General features: G+C 37.0%; 1 protein-coding gene across 1 annotated transcript in view; it reads left to right on the top strand.

Annotated features, from left to right (window-relative positions):
* Positions 1-24,694, top strand: part of LOC121321655 (disks large homolog 5-like) — a 57,175-nt gene that overhangs the window by 21,477 nt on the left and 11,004 nt on the right. The window contains exons 3-20 of the mRNA XM_041260651.1: positions 678-846; positions 1,496-1,639; positions 2,218-2,401; positions 6,857-7,116; positions 8,250-8,562; positions 8,904-9,134; positions 12,963-13,147; positions 13,840-13,965; positions 14,505-14,637; positions 14,803-14,930; positions 15,049-15,224; positions 17,208-17,311; positions 17,519-17,611; positions 17,907-18,908; positions 19,661-19,790; positions 21,923-22,065; positions 23,150-23,261; positions 23,878-24,046. Of these exons, the coding sequence (XP_041116585.1) occupies positions 678-846; positions 1,496-1,639; positions 2,218-2,401; positions 6,857-7,116; positions 8,250-8,562; positions 8,904-9,134; positions 12,963-13,147; positions 13,840-13,965; positions 14,505-14,637; positions 14,803-14,930; positions 15,049-15,224; positions 17,208-17,311; positions 17,519-17,611; positions 17,907-18,908; positions 19,661-19,790; positions 21,923-22,065; positions 23,150-23,261; positions 23,878-24,046 (3,802 nt within the window). The remainder of the gene's footprint in view (positions 1-677; positions 847-1,495; positions 1,640-2,217; positions 2,402-6,856; positions 7,117-8,249; positions 8,563-8,903; positions 9,135-12,962; positions 13,148-13,839; positions 13,966-14,504; positions 14,638-14,802; positions 14,931-15,048; positions 15,225-17,207; positions 17,312-17,518; positions 17,612-17,906; positions 18,909-19,660; positions 19,791-21,922; positions 22,066-23,149; positions 23,262-23,877; positions 24,047-24,694) is intronic.

Here is a 24,694-nt window from a genome sequence, read left to right as displayed (position 1 = left end):
TATCCAATTCTCTGTGAAACTCTCAATTTCTAAAAGAATACTGTTTTTAGCATTTAAAAATGCACTGTTTTTTAAATGTTCCCTTTACCAGCGGACAACGTGTTACATGAAGTCCAGTTGAACTTGCTTACACTAAATTATGAAACACATGGCATAGAGGGCTTTTAAAAAGCTTTAATTACAGAACACAGACAAGAGCTATATTTAACTCTTGTTACCGGGGTGACAGACTTTGGTAAAAATGCTCTGTATTTATTTTTTTTGCCAAATTACCCTTTTGTATTTTTTCATTATGAAAGTTTGTTTATAAATTGGATATTTTTACGCCATTTTATTTTTAGAATGGAAAAGTGACCTATATTTTATTTTTGTAACAATTAGTGTGTGAATCACTCAGAAAACATTGATTTTTGTTTGTTTGCATTTACATTTCATCAACGTAGTAGGCTGTCTGAATTTTCTTTTTTGTTGTTTTAGGAATCGGTATGAAATCGCCTTGGTGCCCTTGGCTTGGATTCATATTTTGCCTTTCTGCCCCCTAGAACTGCCTTGGAACCCCTGAATTTTCACGCCCAATGAAGGCAACATTGCCTTGCCCTTCATGACCTTAACTTGATGGCCTGTGTATTATTATGTTTTCCAAAGCATATTTACATATTGGGAATTTGCAATAACAGGTACGACTGGCAAGCCCTCATCCCCTCCTCCTGTGCTGATAGATAACAGGCAGATGAGTGAGAAGCTGGAGACCATCCTGTTCCAGTTGAGACAGGTCACTCGGGAAAGGGACGAACTGCGCAAAAGACTTGCACTTTCTTCTCCTGGAACCACCTTTGACGACTGTAGGTAAGTTATGCTGAGCAGTGGGCATGATTTTAGTGCACTATGGATACAGTTATTGATCTGTTCCTGAAAGTAAGCAGCTAGACTTTTGTACTTGGGATTGATTTGTCGACTGGATGTAACTCAATGGCAATGGAGTGAAAGCTTGTAATAACCTGCCTGAGTTGTACAGCTGTGTGTAAGTCACAATTAAATAAGATCTCTTGAGACTGAACTTCTGCTGGAGCCTGTGCACTTTGATGTAAAATATACTTCTTAATTACAGACTTTATAAAAGCATTGTACTTTTAAAGTGGATGTTCCTTAACCAGAGAAACCACTACAGTACGTAGTTAACTAAAGCTTCAGAAATTGTATTTAAATATGTTTTCATTTAAAAACACACCCTTTTTAGAGGCTTGCAATCAATCTGTGAATACTAAGTTCATGCCAGTGATTAATAGAATAGGAGAAGTTGAGCAAAAGAGCTGGCTCACATATGTACTTGGTGGTTCCAGGCTGCATTACTCTTTCCTATACATTTATATCTATAATTAGTTGTGCATTTGGATTTTAAGCAAGATGGTGTAATGAGGAAAACTAATGAAGATCTTGCGTCTCGGCCACCTCGTAGTGTTTATTTCACTACCTGTGTGTTTTCGGTCTTGGACAGGCCCAATTCCAAACCAAGTCATGACTATGAACGTCTCAAGACGCAGTGCATGAAGGCCATGGCAGACCTGCAGTCTCTGCAGAACCAGCACACCAAGACACTAAAGAGATGCGAGGAGGCAGTCAAAGAGGCAGATTTCTACCAGTAAGTACAGTAGCATCTATTCAGTCAATCAGTTTCTTTTAACCAGGTAAAAAAACGGTTGAGAACAAGTTCTGATTTACAACAGTGACCTGGCCAAGATGGATCAAACTGCAGTTTAAGCATAGTGTTCTTTGGCTGTTATTGTCTTCCGCAAGTGTGAATAGTAAATTGAACCTGGTTTGCTGTCAGACTTTGTCTAATCCATGTTATATTATGACTGAGACTACAATGGAGCCGAATATGACCTGTTATGTTTCTCATATTTTCATAATAAGAGATGTTTACTCTTTTTTTTTTCTCTGAAAACAAACGACTGCTACATTTTGAGCACAAGTCATAAGTGTCTTATGTTGATCGTTCCCCTAAGTGTGCTGTTATTAAACACCACCAGTGCTTTGAATCCTGTTGGAGTGCTTACGTCACACAAGCCGTATTCTAATTGGGCTTTGAGAAATGTATTGATTAACTGAAAATTCCTGACTTTTTTTGGCTACAGAATGTCCTTGAACCTCCCTGGATTTACCTTGTAAGTGAACCAAGCGCACCATGATGAAAGAGGTTCCTTTTTGTTTTGACAGCATGTTGCACAGCCGCCTTTTAAGTGACCAGTCCCAGCTTAAGGAGGAGATGGATTCCATGAAGAAAGAGAGTACCCAGTTAGTACGGGAACACAACCACCTCAAACAGAGCTGTGAGGAGCTCAAGAGACTGCACGACGAGGACCAGAAGGAGGTCACTGACCTGAGGATACAGCAACAACAGGTACAGTGTGGGGGTTCAAGTCTGTTTAATGTCCCAAATGCATGTAAGAATGAGCTTGTTTTTAGTCTTGCAGAAATGTGTAGACCGTAACATTCTCCCTGTGTATAGTGTGCATGACTGAGCAGCCTGAGGTTATATGTCTTATATAAGTCTCACCCCTGTATAATTCTCTATCTAAAATACCATGTAGAATGCTGAACCAAGTATACAGCTCAATCTGTATATACAGTAACAAACTGAGATTCTTGTAAAACATGTAAAAGGGTGCATATGATATTTTGAAAATTGCAGCATTTGGATTATTTGTAATCCACCAGAAAACCCACCAGAATGCTGTTGCTGGTTGTTTGTTTTATACAATACATTTTCTTAACACTTATTAGCATTAGCAGCAGTATGTCACCATTGCACGATATTTCAAAATGAAGTGTAACAAGCAAGTAAAGAGCCAAATGATCTTCAATAAAATAGGTTTTAAAACACTACTTTTGTTTGTGACCAGTAAACATTAGGCATTTCACTGCCACATATTGGCCATATCAATGATACAGACACATGCTGAAATGTAATATGGTGTACTTTTGTTGCAGTATTAAGGAGGTGTTCAAAGGCATATTTAAATATGGGTTTAATTATTTTTTAAATGAATACATATTAATTGCAGTTTAATTAGTTTAATTAAAAACCATGTCAGTCATGAGTGTAGCACTGCCTCATTTAGAATTTGCCCACCATCTCCTAATATTCCTTGCATTTCTTACAGACTTGCAGTACTTGTCCTATTCAGTTTGGAGTGATAGTAATATATGACTAATTCACTTTAGTGCTAATGACAGTGAAAGGTTAAAAGAATGATTGAATCAGCCCTATTCTTTCAGGTTCACAGCCTCTATTCAGTTAGAACAAAGCTGCTTGTTTGATTAATGTTTTTAAAGTTCAGAACAGAACAAGAAAGCTTTGCAGGGGTGAAGGAATGAGCCATTTTGAATTGTATGTAGCAGTTTGGTTGTCACATCACCAGGGGGGGTAGTTTTTACTAGAAAAGTTCATGGACTAAGAAGAAAGACGAGACAACAGAATGACAAGTTGCAAAACAGTCTTTTTAGAACTGTGGTCGCAGAAAAATTTGAAACTTGCAACAGCAGCTTAAAAACAAATCTTGACCAGGAAGGTTTTTTTTTTTTTGTTTGGGTGTGAATGTTGAAACCCATGTGCCAAGTTTAAGTGAAATTGTGTGTCTTTAACAGCAGGGACTCCCCAGTCACTTGATAGACCTAAAGGTCCAAGGTCAAAGCAAACCACAAAAGACACGGATTGTCCTTTTTATATTCTGTACCAGCTAAAAGTGGCGCAATCCCATTTTAAGTCGGTATCCAGAGATATCAAAGGGCTGAAAAGCTTCTAAAGGCTTTTCATGTATCCGCATTTTGTTTTGATAGATTGAAAGTGTTAAATCAGTTTTAACACAGCATGTTTTCTCTAAAAAGGCAGCATATACTGATGCACATGTATAAGTTTTACATCAATAGCTCATTGGGCACTTACATAATGTTATTTACATTTAATATAGTGAGCAGATAGGTTTGTTGATAGTTTGAGTATTATTGTTCCTTGAGATAACAAAATACTGAGCTCAAGACATGTGATTTCATAAAAACAGCAGGTGCTCATTGTTTGAGATGAGTTAAAATTGACAAAATGAGTTGATTTTAAGAATCTGTATAAATAACCATTCGAAAAGACATTATTTTAATTAATGCAAGATCAACGAAAGATATGATCATGCTCTGCTTAAGTAATGAAGATCGCCTGGTTGCTATCAGCATGATTGAAGGCGGCCTGTGTGTGAGAGAATGAGATGTTCTGCTTCAACAATCAGCAGACTAGTCCAGAGAAACCAGGAAACCGGCTCTGTGAGTTACAGGCCACGTCCTGGAAGGCAGAGGGTCACCACACCGGCCCAGGACCCTCACATGCGACTGATCCATCTGCATGATTGTTTTCAGACTGCAGTGGCTACAGCACAAGAAATTCCCTTAAGAAACCCGCGCATCCGCATGAATGACTAGCTCGCCGTCTGCATGAAAATGATTTACATGCCCAGAGGCTGTTCAGGGGTAACATGTTGACAGTTGAGAGATGAAATCGCCAATTTCTGTGGGCCAGAGAACATCTGAGGTGGTGGCAGAGAGAGTGGTGGAGTGTTTTATTCACTGATGAGTGCCATTTTGCCCTTGACAGAGCTGATGGAAGACAACGTGTGTGGAGATGTCATGGTGAGCGTTATGTGGACTGTTGTGTTGTTCAAGCGAACCTATGGGGCGGTGGAAGTGTGATGATGTGGAGAGAAATGTCCTTTAACACAGGAATGCTTTTGGTGCAGATTGAGGGCAACCTTACTGTTCAGTGATACATTGACAAAGTCCTTGGGGCAACTGATTTTCTGTTCCTGCAAGCCAATCTGGAAGTGTCGATTTTCCAGCAGAACAATGCAAGGCCACACAGTGCTAGGATTACAATTGCACGACATCAAGAAAACAATGTCGAGGTCTTGCCGTGGCCAGCGTTTTCTCCTGAACTGAGTCCAATAGAACATCTGTGGGACCAAATCGCCAGTGCCATCCACAGGAGACAACCACAACCAGCCAACCTTTGCCAGCCTGCTGCAGCTACACAGGAAGAATGCCGGAACATCCCACAACAGTTTTTTGTTCACATTTTTTGTGATTTTGATTGATATCTATGTTTAAAATATTTGATTTAAGTCCATTGGACCTGAGTGTTGTGTTTCTTTTGTGCATCAGTATATCTTAGGTGAACAGCAAACTAAAGCTGTTGTCTGTTTTTTGTCGCCAGCGACCATAAATCCTAGTATATCTTCTGAATTTTGGACAAGTTTCCTTTATTCAATTTGACTATGAGTCACAGTTGCTGGATACTAACATTTAGATTAAAGCTTCAGTTGAGGGGAGCTTCTCTGTATTTGTCTTTCCACCTCTACTCTTTAAATCACTTATGTCTCATAAACCATTTGTAGTGTTGGGGGAAACTCCTCACAGGACTTTTTTTGTTTATGAATTATAAAAGACTTTTGTGATATTGCCTTCATACTCTATTCTCAGTGTCAAGTACAATCATGGTTTTCGTACAAGAAAAAAAAAAAGTTGGCAGTAATTTTAATAAGGTGTTGCCACGGGACTGTCGGGCTTATTTATGAGATCGTTTGAGGTACTTGCTTCATATTTGAACGGTTCACACTGGACACTACATTTGTTGGCGACCATGATACTGACCTACACTAATATGTCTGCCATACTGGGGCCATATGACTTTCCTGGGTCTATAGACAACACTTTTAGTTATTGCATTTTTATTTTGTACAGTATGCCCAAGAGAATAGTCTAAGGGAAAATAACGCATAAAAATAATTTTGTACTGTACCATAGCATCGTTGCAAGTCCCATGTAATTGTTCTGTAGATCATTTAGGTTTCTAGACATTATGTTCACCTTAGTGATGTCTGTTTAATCTGAAACGGGAAACGCCCATTGCTGCAAAAAGGGCTTGAAGTGGTGTCTAATAACTACATCACAGGGAATTAACCTACAGGTTGGTGGCAGTACAAATAAGCTTCACACAATTCAAAGTAAATACGTTTTGTAAAACTAATCTACAGGAAAATGTACCATTTTACTTAAGTTAAGAATGAGTATCTGACTTCACTAGTTTAATATATGTAAAAAAAAAAAAAAAAAAAAAAAAAAAAAAAAAAAAAATCGGAAGATCCTTGATGCTTTGTTTGCTGTGTTATATTGCCATCTACTGGCCTAACTGTGTAAATCAAATTGAATGGCAATTGCAGACAACTAGCTATTGTGTCATATTAATGGGATTTGTTTATTAATCTTAACACCTGAAGAAGAGAATTTGTGGAATTTGTGATATATGTGTTCAGCTGATCCTTTAGAAAGGTATCACCAAAAAACTTTTTACTAATACTGTAGGACTTGTGTAGTATTGTTTTACAAACAGGATAAGTTGTGATGGTCCATTTATGAGAATATAAATAGTGTTAGTGCTTTTCAAAACATTGCCTCAAGCACAGCAGTAACAATGAAGGACATCTAAGCTCCTTAGAAAGAATGGAGACATTCAAGTTTAAAAATCTAACCCCCATTATTTGCTGTATAAGCAAATCTGTAAAGAGTATTATGTGATCTATATACTCTGTCTCTGTATAACACTGCAGCATTCCAAGTACTCTAATGTCCTGTTTATCTGTGATATGTTTTTTTCTACATTTAACATTTAGATATATCAACAAAACAAAGGAGTAAAGAAGGGTGTAGCACTAAAACCTACTCCTGTTAAGAGCTGGTTATGTATTTTACATACTTGCTTTCCAATGGACTGTGTCTTACTGCAAAGTGCTAAGGGACATTCGGTTTTCTTTAGATGTTGAGGGAGAATGGGTCATCGGAGATGCTTCAAAAGCTGTACGACACTGCCATGGACAAGCTGGAGGGGGTAAAGAAAGACTACGATGCACTAAGAAAACGGTACAACGAGAAGATCGCCAACCACAACACGAATCTAAGTCGGCTGGAGCAGGCTGAGGAGGACAATCGGCAGCTTCAGAAACAGCTTGACGTGATAATTAAACAGAGAGACTCGGCTATACACTACCAACAGCAGTATTCTTCATCACTGAGGAGGTACCAGAACTGTAAAATAAACGCTGAATTGTAAGCAATGTAGAGAATCTAGTACTATAGTACAATTCTTTGACAAACGGTTTGATGAAGAGTCTTTGTCTGTGGTGTGACTGGGACCTTGCAGCAGGAGGTGGTTATACATTACACCTTAAGACATGTTGCAACTGAGAAAGAAATCAAAAGTGTGTTGTTTATTATTTTTTTCTACTGATAACTTTATACAAGAATTGTCTATAGAACTGATATCGAAATTGTCAACGGTTTGTCAAAGAGTAGTAGTCGTATTTTTTTTTTTCTTACATAAAAATGTGTATACTAAAATAAAAATAAAAAAGACAGGGTAAATAAGAAACCAGAATTGTAACATTGACAGTAGAGTTGTTTATTTTTCCCCTCAAATACCCGGAAATCTACGTAGAAAAAATAAATTGTAGGACATGCTCCAGACATACTGGGATTTAGTAATGCTGTTCTATTTATAGAACAGTGGGAATGATTTCCATTTTCCACACAATCGGTTGTATTAATCTAGGTATTTCACATTTGCCACAATGTCAGTTCAGGAATGGGTAGTCTAATAGTAGAGCAATTTTCTTCTAGACTTGCCTGAAATTGAATTGACGCCTGTTAAAATCGGTGCATTTACCCAGATTAAGAAGTGGTGTTGGATTAAGTTATCATCCTACATATAAATGCATTATTGAAATTAACTAATTTTTTTAGATGCATAGCGTGAGAGAGAAATGTATATTGTCTGCGTTGTGGGACAAATTGTAATATTGTAAGCACAGAACTGAATGATTTTATTGATTTAAACCTGAGGAAGCAGTGCATCAAACTGCCACAGCAGAATGTAGAAAGTGCATGTAAATTAGTGTCTTGCATACAAGGCAAAATTTAAACCTGATCACCTAGATTTAAAGTGAAGCCATTTTTAGATAACTGGACAAGTCTTAATTTTTTATGAAAAACTACATGGACATGTGAGATTTGTATTCTACATACTGTGGATGAACATTATGGTGACCTTCTTTAGGATCATACAGACATCAGTGTGTTATTTCTGTCCTTGAAATGTGTGAACATTATCGTGTGGAACTCAATAACTTGTTCCTATATTTTATATGTTATAGATTTGACTCTGTTCAGCAAGAGTTAACCAAGACCACGGCACAGAATAATGAATTGCAAAGGGAAATGGAGCGGTTACAGTCCGAGGCGACGCGGTACAAAACTCTTCACCTGAAAGCAGTGAAGGATTCTGAGAAATACAAAGAAGAGCGGGACTCTGTGTTTAATGAATACCGCCTCATTATGAGCGAGAGAGACCAGGTCATCAAAGAGGTGGACAAGCTACAAACTGAGCTAGAGACAGCCGAAGCGAAACTTAAGACCACCTCCTGTGAAAGAAAAGTAGCCAGCGAGGAAATGGAAGCACTTCGACAGGTATGGCTTGAATCGGCAAAGCAATCCAGTGTAGCTGTAGATAATACTAAATTAGTCCCAATGTTAGTCTTTCAGCACGCAACCTTTAAACAAAAACAAAAAAACGACCATACTCTAACCAACTACTAGTTTTTTTCTTGAATAGAAATGTCATAAAAAAAAAAAAAGAATACAACTGCACACTCGTGTCTAGAAAATGTAATCTGGAATTTTGCTTTGCAGTGAGTTTATTTTTTCTTGATCTGCGGTGCTGAAAGAGTTAATATTAGTGCACTGCCCTGTAATGAACTCTTTTGATTTTTAGTTCTTTCTAAAAAGCTTTCCTATTCATATGTTATAAGGAGCTGAATTCGGCATTAGTGGAGCGAGATTGTGCAATTTGTGAGAGGAACGAGTTGCTGGAAAAATACTGCCATGAAGTAAAGGACAAGACAGAGGCCCAAAAGGATCTTGACCAGGCCTGTAAAGACATTGAAACTGTGAAAGAAGAGCGAGATGTGGCCAGGAAAGAGAGGACAGAAGCCATCACCCAGAGGGACCAGCTGCTGAGGGAGTATTACCAAGCCAGACAGGTTAGCAACGTTTCATACCTGTCTTTTAAAAATGTTACATTCTTTAACAACCCAACGTTCTAGAAGGTGCATCCCTTATTGCCTCAATGTGAAATAACTTCTTTCTGAACAAGTAGAGTGAACAAAAGACCCAACTATGGAGGAATGTAGTAAACTGACACCAAGGATAACATTTGAGAGTGCAATTAAACATGATTGCCAGACACTGCACAATGTGTACAGACAGTGAGGCTACTGGCTCCCTGTCTGGAGTGCTGTTTGCTATTTTTAAAACCTAGAGTATTTACATCCAGTTTTTCCAACTTAATCCCCTTCCCCCATCTGTCTAGCAGTGACACCTGCTGGGATAGATCGGTGTGGAGCAGCAGTAAGCTCACCCACAGCAAGTCAAGTCAAATTAATTTAAGCCACTGTCTGTCATTGCCAGTGTCTTCCTGTCTGGATTGACCCTCACCATCAAAATGGCATAAACATTGCTTTTGTATCAGTTATGCTTGAAGTTAATTTTAATAAGAAGCAGCCCACAAAAGCTTTCTTTATGCCTGTAAAGAGTCTCCTGTGACTCAAGTAAAGGCACTGCTGCGTGGGGAACAGGGTGAATCATGTGATCAGGATCTGGCATGTTCAAATACCTGATTTAATAATTCACAGATGCTTGTATTGCTTGGTGTTAATAAATAATCGCAGTAACTGATAGAAAGGCAGGTGAACAAATCAATTGCAGGGTGGAACAGCTCGTTGTTTTATGATATTCAATGGCTGGATTTACATGCACATGAAAATCAACTCTACAGTCTTGACTGTGACGTTGTCATGCAAAACAGCTAAAGAATGTCCTTTGGTCAGCACGACTTTAAGGGCAGTGTCAATCTCTTTCTCACAAAAAAAATAGCTGTAAAAACCCATGTAAACCAGAGCAGGAGTGCTATGGCTCACGAGATTTCAGCAGTCAAGATCCAGTTTTTTTAAATTTAATATCATGTAATCTCCAGCCGTACAAAACAGACCCCCCCCCCCCCCCCCCCCCCCCCCCAACACACACACTGCAAATTTATGGATTATTTCAACACTAGAACCGCCATGGTTATACTCATACCTTCAACCACCGGTACATTTTAAACACCATCAATATTAAAATGAAAGATAAACTGTCAAATACAACTCAAAAGTTTTATTCAGGCACATCATATCGGCCATCTGCACAGCCGAATTTAAATCAAATAATTAAATGTAAAGGGGTTTATTTTCTAACTTGCCACATAAAAAGCACTACTTAAAACTATAATAAAATAAACATTTCAAAAGAAACTAGTGTGTAAATGGGTTTATGCACAAAACTGTAAAAACAAAAGTAGTTTTTAATCTAAAAATAACATGATTTATCTTGCGTGTGTGTCACTCGCAGTACAGAAGCACTGTGGCTAGCTTCAAGATGGAAGTCTCTCCTCCCTTGTACAAAACGAAGGAATTGATGACTGCCAGGTCCAGTAGAGATAACAGGTGTGTGTGTGTACACACACACACACACAGTGCCTTGAAAAAATATTCAGCCTCCATCCCTTTTTTCACATTTAAGAGTCTCACAGCCTGAGATTTTGATGTATTAGATTGGTAATTGTTATTTATGAGTCACACATTCTTCGTCACAGTCCCATAAAATAATAAAATTAAAAAACTGAAACGTCATCATTTTGTAAGTATTCATCCCCCTAGTTCAGTACTTGGCTGAACCACCTCTGGCAGCTATTACAGCCAATAGTCTTTTCGGATAAGCCTCTATTAATTTTGCACACCGTGATGGAGCAATATTTGTCCATTCCGCCTTGCAAAATTGCTCAAGCTCTGTCAAGTTAGTTGGGGAACAGTGATGGACAGCAATTTTGAGGTCTTGCCACAGATTTTCAATGGGATTAAGGTCAGGACTCTGACTGGGCCACTCAAGGACATCTATTTTCTTCATTTTAAGCCACTCCAGTGTTGCTCTGGCAGTGTGCTTTGGATCATTGTCCTGTTGAAAGACAAACTTCTTCCGCAGATTGAGTTTTTTGGCAGAGGGGCGCAGGTTTTTATCCAGGATTTCTCTGTATTGTGCGCCATTCATCCTCCAATCAATCCTGACAATATTGCCAGTCCCTGCTGCTGAAAAGCATCCCCATAACATGATACTACCACCGCCATACTTTACAGTGGGGATGGTGTTACCTGGCTGCTGTGCAGTGTTTGATTTGTGCCACACATACCGCCACATAACTGCTGTATCTTCTAGGTGACATTTTGCGAACTCTTTGCGGGCAAGGATATGTTTTTTTTCAGCCAGGGCTTCTCCCTTCCACTGTCCCATAAAGGCCCTTTTTGTGGAATGCCTTGGAGATTGTTGATACATGAACATCATCGTCCATCACAGCCACAGACTTCTGTAACTCATTCAGACTCACAGTTGGCCTCACAGTAGCTTCCATATGAAGTGCCCTTCTTGTCCGGCAACTAAGTAGAGGGGCGGCCTGATCTAGGCAGTGTGGTGGTAGTTTCTTATTTTTCCCACTTCTTCTGTAAGATGGACTGCGAGGGATGTTCAGTGCCTTTTGAAATGGTTTTGTACCCTTCCACAGATTTGTGCTTCTCTATAATCACATCCCTGACTTGCTTAGAATGTTCTTTGGCTCTTTTGATTATTTCTTTTGAAAGTCTCTACCATTTACTGTGGGACCATACAGAGAGAGCGGTATTTATCCTCACAGATTAATTTAAAGTAGGTGATCCACTAATTTCTTACATAGGTGGAGTCCATCAACACATTGTGTGACTTGTTGAGGTAATATATTGCACATGTGCAAATTTAGTCTTTCAATTACAAAGGGTATGAATACTTTTTCAATCTGATAATTTCCGTTTTTTAATTTTTAGTAAATTTTTGAAAGCTTTTGGAATTTCTTTTGATTTGACATGGTGCTTAAGGCTTTGTAGATCAGTGGGGAAAAAATGCTAATTTAATCTATTTCATATTCTGAATCTGAGAATCTTTAAATGTGAAAAAAGGGATGGGGGCCGAATACTTTTTCAAGGCACTGTATGTATATATTTAAAAAAAAAAAAAAAAATAGAACATTGTAGGTTATATTCAAAATAAAAACATGTATTGTAAAACACGGTTCTAGTGTTAATGAAATGTAACTTTTAGATGTTCCAGAAACACACACACACACACGCACAAATATAAATTCTAAGTAGTAAAACTTGTAGAAATTATATTTTATATAATTGTGTGTGTTGGAAAGGTAACCAGACAAACAAGTAGCTAATGCTGCGCGGAATTCAGAATGTGTGCAGCAACACTTGAATTCCTATATCTTGTTAAATGTTTTAATCTTCATGGCAATGCATGCAAGCTCTCCTCAAGATATTAAACATCGTTCTTCCCTAATTAGTATGCATACAGGGACATTTAAATATCCCCTCCCCTAAATCACTATGACTGTAATTTGCATCGTCACTGCCCGATTTGTCGTCCTAAAGCATAACTACATGGAAACGCAATTCCTGAGACGTACAGCCAAAACATTGTGAGGGAAACTGTCATGACTTGTCCATGTAAACACCGTCAGTGTTGCTCTCTTAGTGTTTCATTTTGATACTGTATGTCAATGTAATGCCACGGTGTCATAAATCACAATTTTCTTTTTAGTCAGAGCACATACTATTTAAAATTTGGTGCTGGGTTATGCAATGTAAATTATTTAAATTGGTATAGAGAACATTTTTAACACAGATATCTGCTTTTGTTGTTGTCTGTTTTTTTATTTTATTTATTTATTTGTTTTTAAACCATAGAAGCAAGATTCTGCCACAATGGACATGGAAAGAGCGAATAAAGAAATTGAGGTGCTCAGGAAGCAGTATGAGGCCATGGCCCAGGAAATGAAGGAGGCTGTGCAGGAGGCAGAAGTGGCCAAGTGCCGGAGAGACTGGGCCTTCCAAGAACGGGACAAGATTGTGGCAGAAAGAGAAAGCATAAGGTGGTGGTTGTTGTGTGTGTTTTTTTTTTTTTTTTTTTAACCTAGGCTGGGACTAATTGCACTTAACAAAAATGTATTTAATAGCGTTTTCTTTTTATGAGTAGAAGAAATAAGATACTTACAAAAAAAAAGAAAACACTATTAAATACAGTTTTGTTAAGTGTGATTTAGCGGGTTGCCAAAGTTTTGATTTGGTCTGGGCCCTAGTTCCACATAAAAGAAAGAAAAAAGAATCATCAGTATTGAAAGAAAATATTTATGTTTTGAAATAATTTGACAGCATGTATTTATTTAGTATGCAAACATGTATTTGTTTTTTAGTACCCACTGGAGTGAACTGTATCCAGTTCTTAATTCTCAACATTGCTGTAAAGCAAAAACTCAACTCAGAACTGCAGACCACTCTAATCATACAAGAAAAATTTGTTATACTATGGTAATCTTTCCAAACAGTTATTTAATAATAATAAAAAAAATGTGTACTTTAATGATCTATTTAAATAACTTTAGCATTATCACTGTGGAATATACAAGTTAACCAAATGAGTTGTATGGGGTGACGTTGTTGTTTTATTGAGCTCCGAGTGATTTACCTTAATCATGTACTCTGGAATTTTATAAAACATATTGGGAACATGTCTCGTTGCGCATTCATGAGAATGTTCTGTTGTATTGCTGTCTCTTTCCTCTAGAACTCTGTGTGATAACCTGAGAAGGGAAAGAGACAGAGCTGTGAGTGACTTGGCAGAAGCTCTTCGTAATCTCGATGATATGAGGAAACAGAAAAACGATTCTGTACGGGAGCTCAAGGAATTAAAGTAAGTTGTAGGATACTTGGTTCTGACATGCTTGAACCGTGTTTATAGCATTCAACTGCAGAAGCCTGGTTTTGTGCTAATTTTTCCAAGTTTTCAATCTTTTTTAAATAGTGCTGTATCGATATGTATGACCTCTGTGAACGAGAGTTGGAAGTTTTTCTGTCCTTCCAAAGCAGTTATAGACTGTATTTCAATAGGCTGTTGTGCAATCTCTCTCTTATTTCTTTGGCATTCTGATCTTGGCATCTGTGCTTCAAAGGCGGGTTCAGTACTTGCTAGACACCTACAAACAGCCATCTGCTGGTGCAAGGTCTGTACAACAAAGACTTACTTGTGAAATACATTCCAATGAATAACATTCTCTATTTTGGCATGATCATGGTTATTATAATTTTTTACTAGAGCTGAAACATTTATTTTTGTATCACATGTATAAAAAGAAGTCGGCAGCAAGTCGATGGAGTTTACCTGGTCAAAAGAAAATAGTATTTGTTATTTTAATACATTTCTTTTGTCTTACATTTTGCTTTATTTCTAAGAGAGAAGATGGAGAACCAATTAGAAAAAGAGGCTCGTTTTCGACAATTGATGGCTCACAACTCTCACGATTCAGCTATCGATACAGATTCATTGGAGTGGGAGACTGAAGTGGTAGAATTTGAAAAAGATAGGGTAAATGAATGTGTATACTTTTTAGATTTATTATTATTATTATTATTATTATTATTATTATTATTATTTATTATTATTTTTCAGTTTGCAATGAATGGGGTTTGTGTATGTAGTTTCCTGTGTAAAGATTTCGTATGTCATGTCCTTCATGGTTGTCTCTTGCAGGAAGATATGGATTTGAAAGCACTTGGGTTTGATGTGGCTGAGGGGGTGAATGAGCCCTATGTGCCAGGGGACTTTGGAATATTTGTTACCAAGGTAGATAAAGGAAGTATTGCAGATGGAAGACTAAGGTGATCATCTTTTAATTTATAATGTTTTTTTTTTTTTTTTTTGTTCTTCTTTAATGTATGTGACCTTTGTCATTGTAAGCGTTTTCTACCCCCCCTCCTCCTCGCCCCCCCACCCCAGAGTGAACGATTGGCTCTTGAAGATAAATGACGTGGACCTTGCTAACAAAGACAGGAAACAGGTTATCAAAGCAGTGCTTAATGGAAGAGGAGTAATCAATATGGTTGTCCGCAGAAGAAAGTCTTTATGTGGAAGAATAGTAACACCTGTACACATTAACCTTGTGGGACACAAAGGTACATTTCCAACATTTTAACAGTCAAATTATGTATTTTAACCTCAGTTTTATGTGCATTTCATATTTGCAGTGCATAACAAAGTTAATGTTAATACATGTGTGTCATTTATATAGTGCTTGTCTACCCCTCCCCCACCGCCATCCATAAGAAAAATAATAGAATACACTTCTTTCTCCGTACTTAATTAACAATCATATCTAGGGAATTTTAAGTTTCACTGAATCTTAAGTTGCCGTGCTTCACTAAAATATAATGTAATTCATAACATGGTTTTAAGAATGAGATATGTTGTTAAAAAAGACTGCTTAACCACTTCAACTCCAAATGTAAAAATGAAACCCCTTCCCAGGTACCAGATTGTGATGATGATGATGATAATTATAATAAATAATAATAATAATAATAATAATAATAATAATATATAATAATAATAATGTTTCAAACCTGTAATTGCTATAAAATGTTAACATATGATGAATAACACAAATAAATCAAAAATACATACATCAAAACGTGTGCCATTATCGATTTGCTCTGTGCCATTTATTGAAATGTTCAGTACAACAGAACCCGGGGTTGCCTTTGCAACCACAGCACATTTTTTTTTTTTTTTGTGTCCCTTTTTTTTGTTTTCATTTTCGTAGCAGACCTGTTCTTGGCTCCAAATCCTCTTCATCATCATCGTTGAGTGTTAAGTCAGCATCACTGTCACTGGTATCGAAATCCTCCGAACCAACTTCACTCCCATTGATTATTATAGAAAGACAATGTTTAGCTTTTGCTTAAAACTATATAAACTACAACTAAACAAGTAAAACTAATAATAATTTAAAACACACACACATAATATATATATATATATATATATATATATATATATATATATATATATATATATATGAGAGAGAGAGAGAGATATGCGTATGTGTGTGTGTATATATATATATATATATATATATAGATAGATAGATAGATAGATAGATAGATAGATAACTTTTTGAATAAATTTATTTAACAATTAAATAGAATACACAAAATCAATATTTATAAAACAGATATTGTCATGAAATCAATTCAGATCCACCCAAGGTGAACAAACCAATACATAAAATACTGTGGACACATAAAAAGTCACATTACAGATACTCATCACCATCACCATCCTTAACAGCACACAACACACTGTCTACACACCAGGCTTCCTCAAACATTGCTATATTATGCATTGCTTTATAGAAATTAAAATCCAGTCGAACCCGTGTTAATACAAGCATTCTAAAAATGACAAAAGGATCAGAATTTAAAACGTCATTCATTTTGTTTTTTCTGCTCTTTAAAATTGCTAATTTGGCCTGACCAGCTGGATTGAGTACTTTCTGTTTTTGCAATACTTAAAACCAAAAATAAAAAACACACACACACACACACATATATATATATATATATATATATATATATATATATATATATATATATATATATATATATATATATAAATAAAAAAAATGAATTTTTTTTTATTAAAAATTGGTTTTTTTTTTTTGTGGTATATATATATATATATATATATATATATATATATATATATATATATATATATATATATATATATGTGTGTGTGTGTGTGTGTGTGTCTATATATATATATATATATATATATATATATATATATATATATATATATATATATATATATATGTATGTATGTATGTAGATTGGAATCGCTACATGACCCTCCCCTGACTTTCATTGCACATTCCATAGTACTAGCACTGCCTTAGAGAATGAAACGCTAGACTGAGAAACTGATCATAGAATAGAATGGGAAACTTGACGTATGCACGTACAGCATGGTATGGTAAGTAGGTTTTCATTTGACGTAAGTGCGTATGTCATGGTGTTGAAGTGGTTAATGACTTGTGAAAATGTAATGCTGTGATTACAGGGTAGTACAGTAGTGTTCTGTTGTTATTATTTCAGATAGTGGAATCAGCCTGGAGAGTGGATTTTTTGTGGCTGCTATTGTACCTGGCAGTCCAGCTGCAAGGGAGGGATCTCTTTCTGGGGGGGACAGACTCGTTGCTGTAAGTACTAGGAGTCCTTAATACAATTTGTCCTATCTTGTATTTCTAGGAAGTACGCTATAGAATAAAGTATATCCAGATAAATGGGCTGTGGAAATAAATTTAAGTTGTGGTGCTTTTAATACATTTTTCTCAAGTCAACAAATCGGTAAGGGATGTTCATATGATGTATGCAGTACAGTGCTGATTCTAATTTTCTATCCCCAGATTAATGGAATTGCACTAGATAACAAATCGCTGACAGAATGTGAAGCTTTGCTGCAGAATTGCAGGGATTCTCTAAGTCTCTCACTGATGAAGGTGAGTATAAAAGTTAATCTTTGCTTAGATATAGAAACTCCTTCAAATTAGCTACCCTGATACCACATTTGAATGCAATAGGTAGGTGAGATAGAAAAACTTTATGGTATGAATCTTGCTTGGGTGGTAGTGCCTGGGCATGCTATATTCAACACTTTCCTAGAGATGAATTGTGGATGCATCTTGTAGAGGGATTTCTTAAATGAAACTATCCAGTGGTAAAAGTCAATCAACCTATATTTAGGCATAGTTCCTGTAAAGGCACATAAGGCTTCTTTGCACTTTTTTTATGTAGTTTTTCCCACAGAGTTCTTCTCGGCAGAACGTATTTGAAAACCTGAGAGACTTGGAGAAAACATCTAACTGTAGGGTTCACTCCTCCGAGGTACACGTGAGGAATAGCAGAAACTTGAAACACAACAGCTCGACCCAAACAGACATTTTCAACCCAGACACTGTGGATGGGAAAGAAGATCGAAGTGATTTTGAAGTAACTTCATTTTGCAATCACAAACCGTTTTCCACTGGCTCTCTGCATACAAACTCTCATAGGTCTATACAGCATGCCTGCCACGGGAATGCAGAGCACAGTCCGCCCTCCTTCAGTGCAAATATGTTCCCAGACCATGGCTATGGGATTGTGGAGGCTGAAAAAAGACGATTCACCTTTGACCCCACAGTTCCTGATTGCATCATGATTGAAACTTCCCTTGAAAAAGGCCACGGACCTAAGCACAGCGGTGGCACTTGGCCAAAAATGATGGTTGATGTTTCATCAGAAACTGCACAGCTGTCTATATTTAAGATACCAAAACAGAGGAAGTCAATTTTTGATTCAGATACATTTAAAAGGCCAGATATCCCCTCAGAAATAGATTATTTATCTCCTGGGCAGTTAACAGCACATTCACCCCAATCTTCAAAGGTATCGATAACACCAACTCCTCCAACACCACCAACAAGGAGTGATTCCTTCAAGTTTAAACACAAACCGCAGACCAGCTCTGCCTCAGACTCCACAATAACTAGAGGGTCATCTCCCACAAGCCCGGCCCAATCCCCTGTCGCCATGGGAACCAAACAAGAGCTTGCCCATGAGGGCCGTGACAGGAATGGCAACCATTACATCCTCGAGGGAAGTATGGACTGCAATGTTATCGCTTCAAGGAAATCCTGCGATGAGGATGTCAGTCATCAGAGAGTTGAGGAGCCAGAGGTCAAGAGACCCAGACCAAAATCAGCCCCAGCTTTGAGGCATAAGCTGACTCCTTTGCCAATGGTTGTACCGACACTTCAAGTAGGCAACAATATCTTTTTATTGGTCATTTTACACTAATATGCTGAATAGCTAGGCATAATGGTAACCTCTGTGGAAGCTTAAAATATATAATGCAAATCCATTTATTTGGCAAATTGTTTAGTATGTTGTCTGTCATTTAAATTACTTTAAAGGGGCATCAAAGTCTAGAGAGGATTCAGTTTACAGTGCTATGATTTTGTTCCTACCTATGTATTTTTTGTCTATTCAAGAAAAGCATCCAGTATTGGTCTCCTAAATTTAAAAAGGCTGTAAACTTACTGTTTTAATGATTTTCAACAAACTGAGTGGAGGGGGGGAAAGGAATCTGTGGTAAAGAATTGTATGCCATAAATGAGCAGCCAATTTGGCTAATAAATGAACACACACTTTTATTAAGGAGGGATACACCAATTGTAGAAATTAATAAAGAATCCATGTTGGATACTAACTGATCTTTAGTGAATTTTCCAAATCATCCTTTAATAATATTTTCAGCAATCTTCACTTTGCTCTTGACATGTGTTTTGCTTTTAGTAACCTTTGTTTTGCCTACAATGTTGTACTTCTAAGGCTAGGGTACAGGACTCATTTGACATTGACACTGTTTCAGTATTTTTCCAAAAGAGGGGGAAAGATTTTCACAGTATTGGTTGTTTATTTTGCTTTGAAGGTTGTTTATTAATGTGTGATATTGTCCCAGGAGAACTGTGACCCTTGCCAACACTGACAGTTTTGTCCTTCATCCAAAGGTGCAGAATTATGCCAAAGAAGAACAACAGTCTCCAGAACCCTACGAGTGGGTGCGCTACTCTCCAAAACGCTCTCACAGGCACAGCATGGGCTTTGTTCCGACAGTGTACAGCGGGGCAGTGTCAGCAAGTGAGTAATCCAATCCATTTTCAAATCCATATTGGTACATGTAATAAAATAATCTAGCAGTGTTCAGGAATGCATTTAAAAAAAAAACAAAAAAAAAAACACTCAAGGTGATTGTGGCAAAGTGGCTAGTGGAGGGGAACAGGTATAGCGGTGATGCGATGCAGGAGTGACAGGCAGACAACAGTTTCCAGTGAAAAGGTGCTTTTATTCATAATCCAGGTCTGGTGACCGTTAAATAATAAATCCCCGGCTATACACAACAATGTGTAAAGCACGGGGATAGCAATAATAGGACACAGTCCCGAACAAAACGAACACACGGTCACCAGTCCTGGGTGAGTGCAGACGTGCTTGTGGTGGGTGAAGACACTGTATTTCGTGATTTCGTGGTGATCCGGATTGTGCTGACCCTGGTCGACAGCTCCGGATAGGTGAAACACAACACGCAATTCCTCTTTACAACGAGAGCTCCTCTCTCGATCCTTCTCTCTCCAAGCGTTTTAACCCAAACGAAGGAGAAGACCAGCGTTACCCTGGCCCCTATATGTAATCCCGCATGATATCGAGATAAACGGTTGCAGCTGCATTATTACTTGCCGCTGCCTCTCGTTTACCTCTCAAATCAATACGGTCTTACAACAGAGTCGCGCTTCCCTCCAGGCTGACCCACTTCCCTGACCCGGAAACGAACTGTCAGGCCAGCCCTTCCAGATGCTTCTCCTCCCGTTCTTTAGCGCCCTCACAGGTTGGGAGGAAGATTCATCACCAGAACTCATCTTTCCGTCACAGTGATTTATTTTATTAGTTCTTTGGAACATACATTTTGAGTCCAACGTAAACACACCATTTAAAAAAAATAAGTAAATTCAAGGAAACTGTACCTGTGGTCAAAAACAGTGTAATGCTATGAGGTGGTCAATGGCAAACCCTGCATCTATGTCCTGTTTAATTCATGGCCTCTGCATCCCTTTATCCATTTAAATTGAGGTTCTACACTGTAGATTTGTATTTTGTGCTTCACACACAAATGACTGTGTATGATTTAATGAAAGCCATCTAATGGATGTGGGAACCATATTTACTATCCACCTTCAATTTCCAAGCATCTACACTATAGATATCTACACTGTTCGTTCTTCATCCCTTTACAGTACCACTAGGACAGGGAAACACAGCAGGAATGCAAATAAGACTTCCATCATTTAGAAGCTGATTATTTGACTGCAGCAACTAAACCCTAGTCTTGGAGAGAAATGTGTGTAGTTTATCATCTTATAAATATAAAAACTTCATTGTTATTTGAAGGCTTTACCTAATGAATAGCTAGATAGAAATCTATATAGTATCTGCCCTGTTTCTGCAGCTCCAGGGAGTTCCCCACTGCAAAGTGTTAATTGCTACAAGCTGGTATCTTTTGAAGCAAAAACATGTACAGTATCTAACTTCACCAGTTTACACTTGGGATTGTCATGCTGTAAAACACCCCCCAAGGCTGTACTTGTACCGTTTCATTCCAAACAAAAACAATTGAAAGCAGGGGTTCAATAAGGAACATTGAAAAAATGAAAAGGTCAGGTTAAAAAACGAGTAACGCAATTCCAGTGTGATAGCATTGCCCTTGCGAACTAATCATTTTGCATGTGGTGTTATTTCTAATGAAGGCTATTTATTATTATTATTATTATTAATAATTATTCAGGTTCAGGTAAATTTGCTTAGAACGTTAACGCCAGCATCAGCTGGTGAAACGTCTGGATTATCTGCATTTAAACCAGCAATATTCAAATGTAGTTTGTCATATTCATGAATACTGACACTATGGTAATACCTGGTCTGTTTAGTCTGTATGTAGTTGTTCACTGCACAAGGCTGTTTTCAGTTTAGGCACTGCATGCTTTGACCCTAAAAGTGAAAAATATATTGTGCACTCCAAGCTCTGGGAATATACAATCTAAATACAAAGTTTATAGTACATATATCAATAATGATAGATTCTCAGACATACAGGAACACAATGGACATAATTTGTACAAGGCATATCGAGTTGTAGAGTGACCTTCTTGTATTGAATTGTTGAGATGTTTGCTAATTGCAGGATGTTAAATCTTCAGCTTTTTTGTGTGTGTGTGCAGACACTGCATCCCGAAGTTTGGCACCTTGCCCAGCAGTAACTGCTGTTATGAGAAATCCAATTTACACTGCCTGGAGTCACCGAGTTCACAGTAATAACTGCCCTATAGCCAGCCAAGTCTGCCATCAGCATTCTCACCCCAGGTAGGCAAGGAGGTAAAACCACGACAGTGGTTAATGTTGCTTATAGAAAATATATTCAAGGGTGACATATCAACATTTCATGCATTTGTGTGGTTGGGATTGTCCTGTGGTTACATTTTTTTTCATACTTCCTTAATACTTAAAGTATTTGTTAAGCTTGCAATATGTTACTTATGATGTACCCACTCTGTTATCTAAAACTATAGGACTGGTGTTTTGATTCTTGTTTTCTTCTATTTCAATAAAACAAGTGTCATTTTAAACTTGGGAGCTTTTGTCAAATACTCTTTTTAAAAGGATAGAAACACAAGGTTTAATAAATAAATAAATAAATAAATAAATAATAGTATTACGATTTTTGTGACTTGTTTAGTTTCTTTTAACTTTGAATCTTGTCCATTTAACCTGCCACCGCTCCCTGTGTGCCAGGTATTATAGCTCTACCTGAACTATTGAACTCCCTTTGTTGCATATAGGACTTGTCAGCTAGGATGTGAATACATATTGCATAGGGAGTGAATCTACAATGTTATGACAGGATAAATGGGCTTCATTCGATTCAAAGTGAAAATGAGTTCTGAAAAAAAACACACAACTTACCAAGAACGAGAGACCTTAGTTATTCCCCCTTTAACTTAAAAGCATGAAATTTTCAAAAAAAAAATTTTTTTTTTATATATATATATATATTATATATATATATATATATATATATAGACACATCTGTGTGTTGTGTGTGTGATGACCATTTGTGTCTGATTTGTAAAAAATTTAAATCAGGTGTCGTAGTTCCAGCTAATTCGAACCTAGAATCAGTCTTTGTGAGGTCACTAAAAGACTTAGTAGCTCTTCGTCTAGTGTACCTTGTTTAAGGGCTGGAAGGTCACGAGCTGACCCACTCACGTTTCAATGTTTTTTTTTTTTTTTTTTTTAAAACAGTAGAATAAAGTTGCTTCATTTTATTTTCAAAACTGTTTTAAAGTAGATAAACTGCTGAAATAGTGCTGTCGTCTTATAGATCTATTTTAATGAAACAGCTTCTCATTGTGTCTGCATATATTTAAGTAAAAAACTAAATGGCATGACATGTTTTTTCTAACCGAGCAGGTTCATCTAACACCTTGCAATATAGAACGGAACGGATTAAAATCCCATCGACACCACGATACCCAAGGTCAATGCTTGGATCTGACAGAGGTAAGCTTATCTTCAGTGCTTCCTTTGGAGTGAGGAACTGACATTGATACTGACACTTCAGAAGAAGAAAAAAAACACTTCCAGTTAGAAGTGAAAATATCAGTTTTATGAAGTAGTTCCTGGAAACTTGACATTTTTACTAAAAGCTTTTTTTAGTGATTCTAAATAAAATTGTATATTGAAGATTATCTTGCCCGAGTTTCAACCACACCCCTCCTCCACCTTTGGAGTGATTTAAATTTGAACGGTACTTGAGTTTTGCCTTACAGGACAGAACCTGGACTATGGCAAAATGAAGTCTCTATTGTTTAAAGTATATTAATGAAAACTAAAGTTACTTAAGAAAATATATTTAGCATATCACTTGTGGCTTTGATATTAAATATGTGCTTTATTCAAGTTGTAACTAACGTTTTTGGACCAACAACATATTCCATAACTTACCATAAATAGTCTTTAAGTAACTCAAAGCGTTATGAATAGGGTCATACATGACTAAATTAATATCAGTGTTCAACATTGGTGTAGTGAGCTTTACAGTTTGTTGAACAATTCTAAATATAATGGTGTTTTCAAATTTGTCAGTCTTTTCATCTAGCCCCTTCTTCCTTTGCAGGGTCTGTCTCACATTCAGAATGCAGCAGCCCCAGTCTGATAACTCCACCCCAGTCCTCACTGAACCTGGAAACCTCATCGTTTGCCAGCAGCCAATCACAAAGCTCTATTTCTACTTTACCGAGTATATCTATTAGTCCTGTGCCAATGGGAGAGCACAGGAAGGATAGGTAAGACTTTTCATTAATAACCACGTTTTTTAAACTGTTAACACAAAACTTAAATCTTAAATATATTCCCTTTAAGTTGTGAAAAAAGTGTTTTTCCTCTGCAATAGTAAAATTGAGCTAAAAATTATACATGGATTATTGAACATTAGGCCTTTTTTTTTTTGTAGTTTTATGTAAATGTAAAGATATACAAGACATTCTTATGAAGAGCATTCAATATTTTTTTTTGCATTATATTCATTATTCAGTAATATTACCCAATCAAAAATCATGATAAAACCTTTAAGAAACTAAGGGGTTGATTTGATTCAACCTATACCCTACCATGATAAACCACTGCAAGATTATGTTACAGAATGTTATAGTACCAGGGATTTGGAAGCCCCCCCCTATATTCCATCAGCTACCTATTTTATAGGGTAATCATGGGATAACCATGGATCTAGATTTCATAGTGCTGTAAAATCTGGTTATTTTAAAGCGTTTGTTTTTTTTTAGAACATTTTCTTCAGCCTTTTTTCTGTGTATGATTTTCTAAATTCCTCTCTTTCTCAATCGCTATATAATTTCATTTTCTATTGCTGCTGTTTTCTTTCTTTCTATCTCGATTTCTTTTTTTACTCTTCTGAATCTTTCAGATATCTCTTC

Source organism: Polyodon spathula, chromosome 10 (genome assembly GCF_017654505.1).
Source record: "Polyodon spathula isolate WHYD16114869_AA chromosome 10, ASM1765450v1, whole genome shotgun sequence".
NCBI lineage: Eukaryota > Metazoa > Chordata > Actinopteri > Acipenseriformes > Polyodontidae > Polyodon > Polyodon spathula.
The sequence above is the reverse complement of the archived record's forward strand: the minus strand, read 5'-3'. Positions and strand labels throughout refer to the sequence as shown.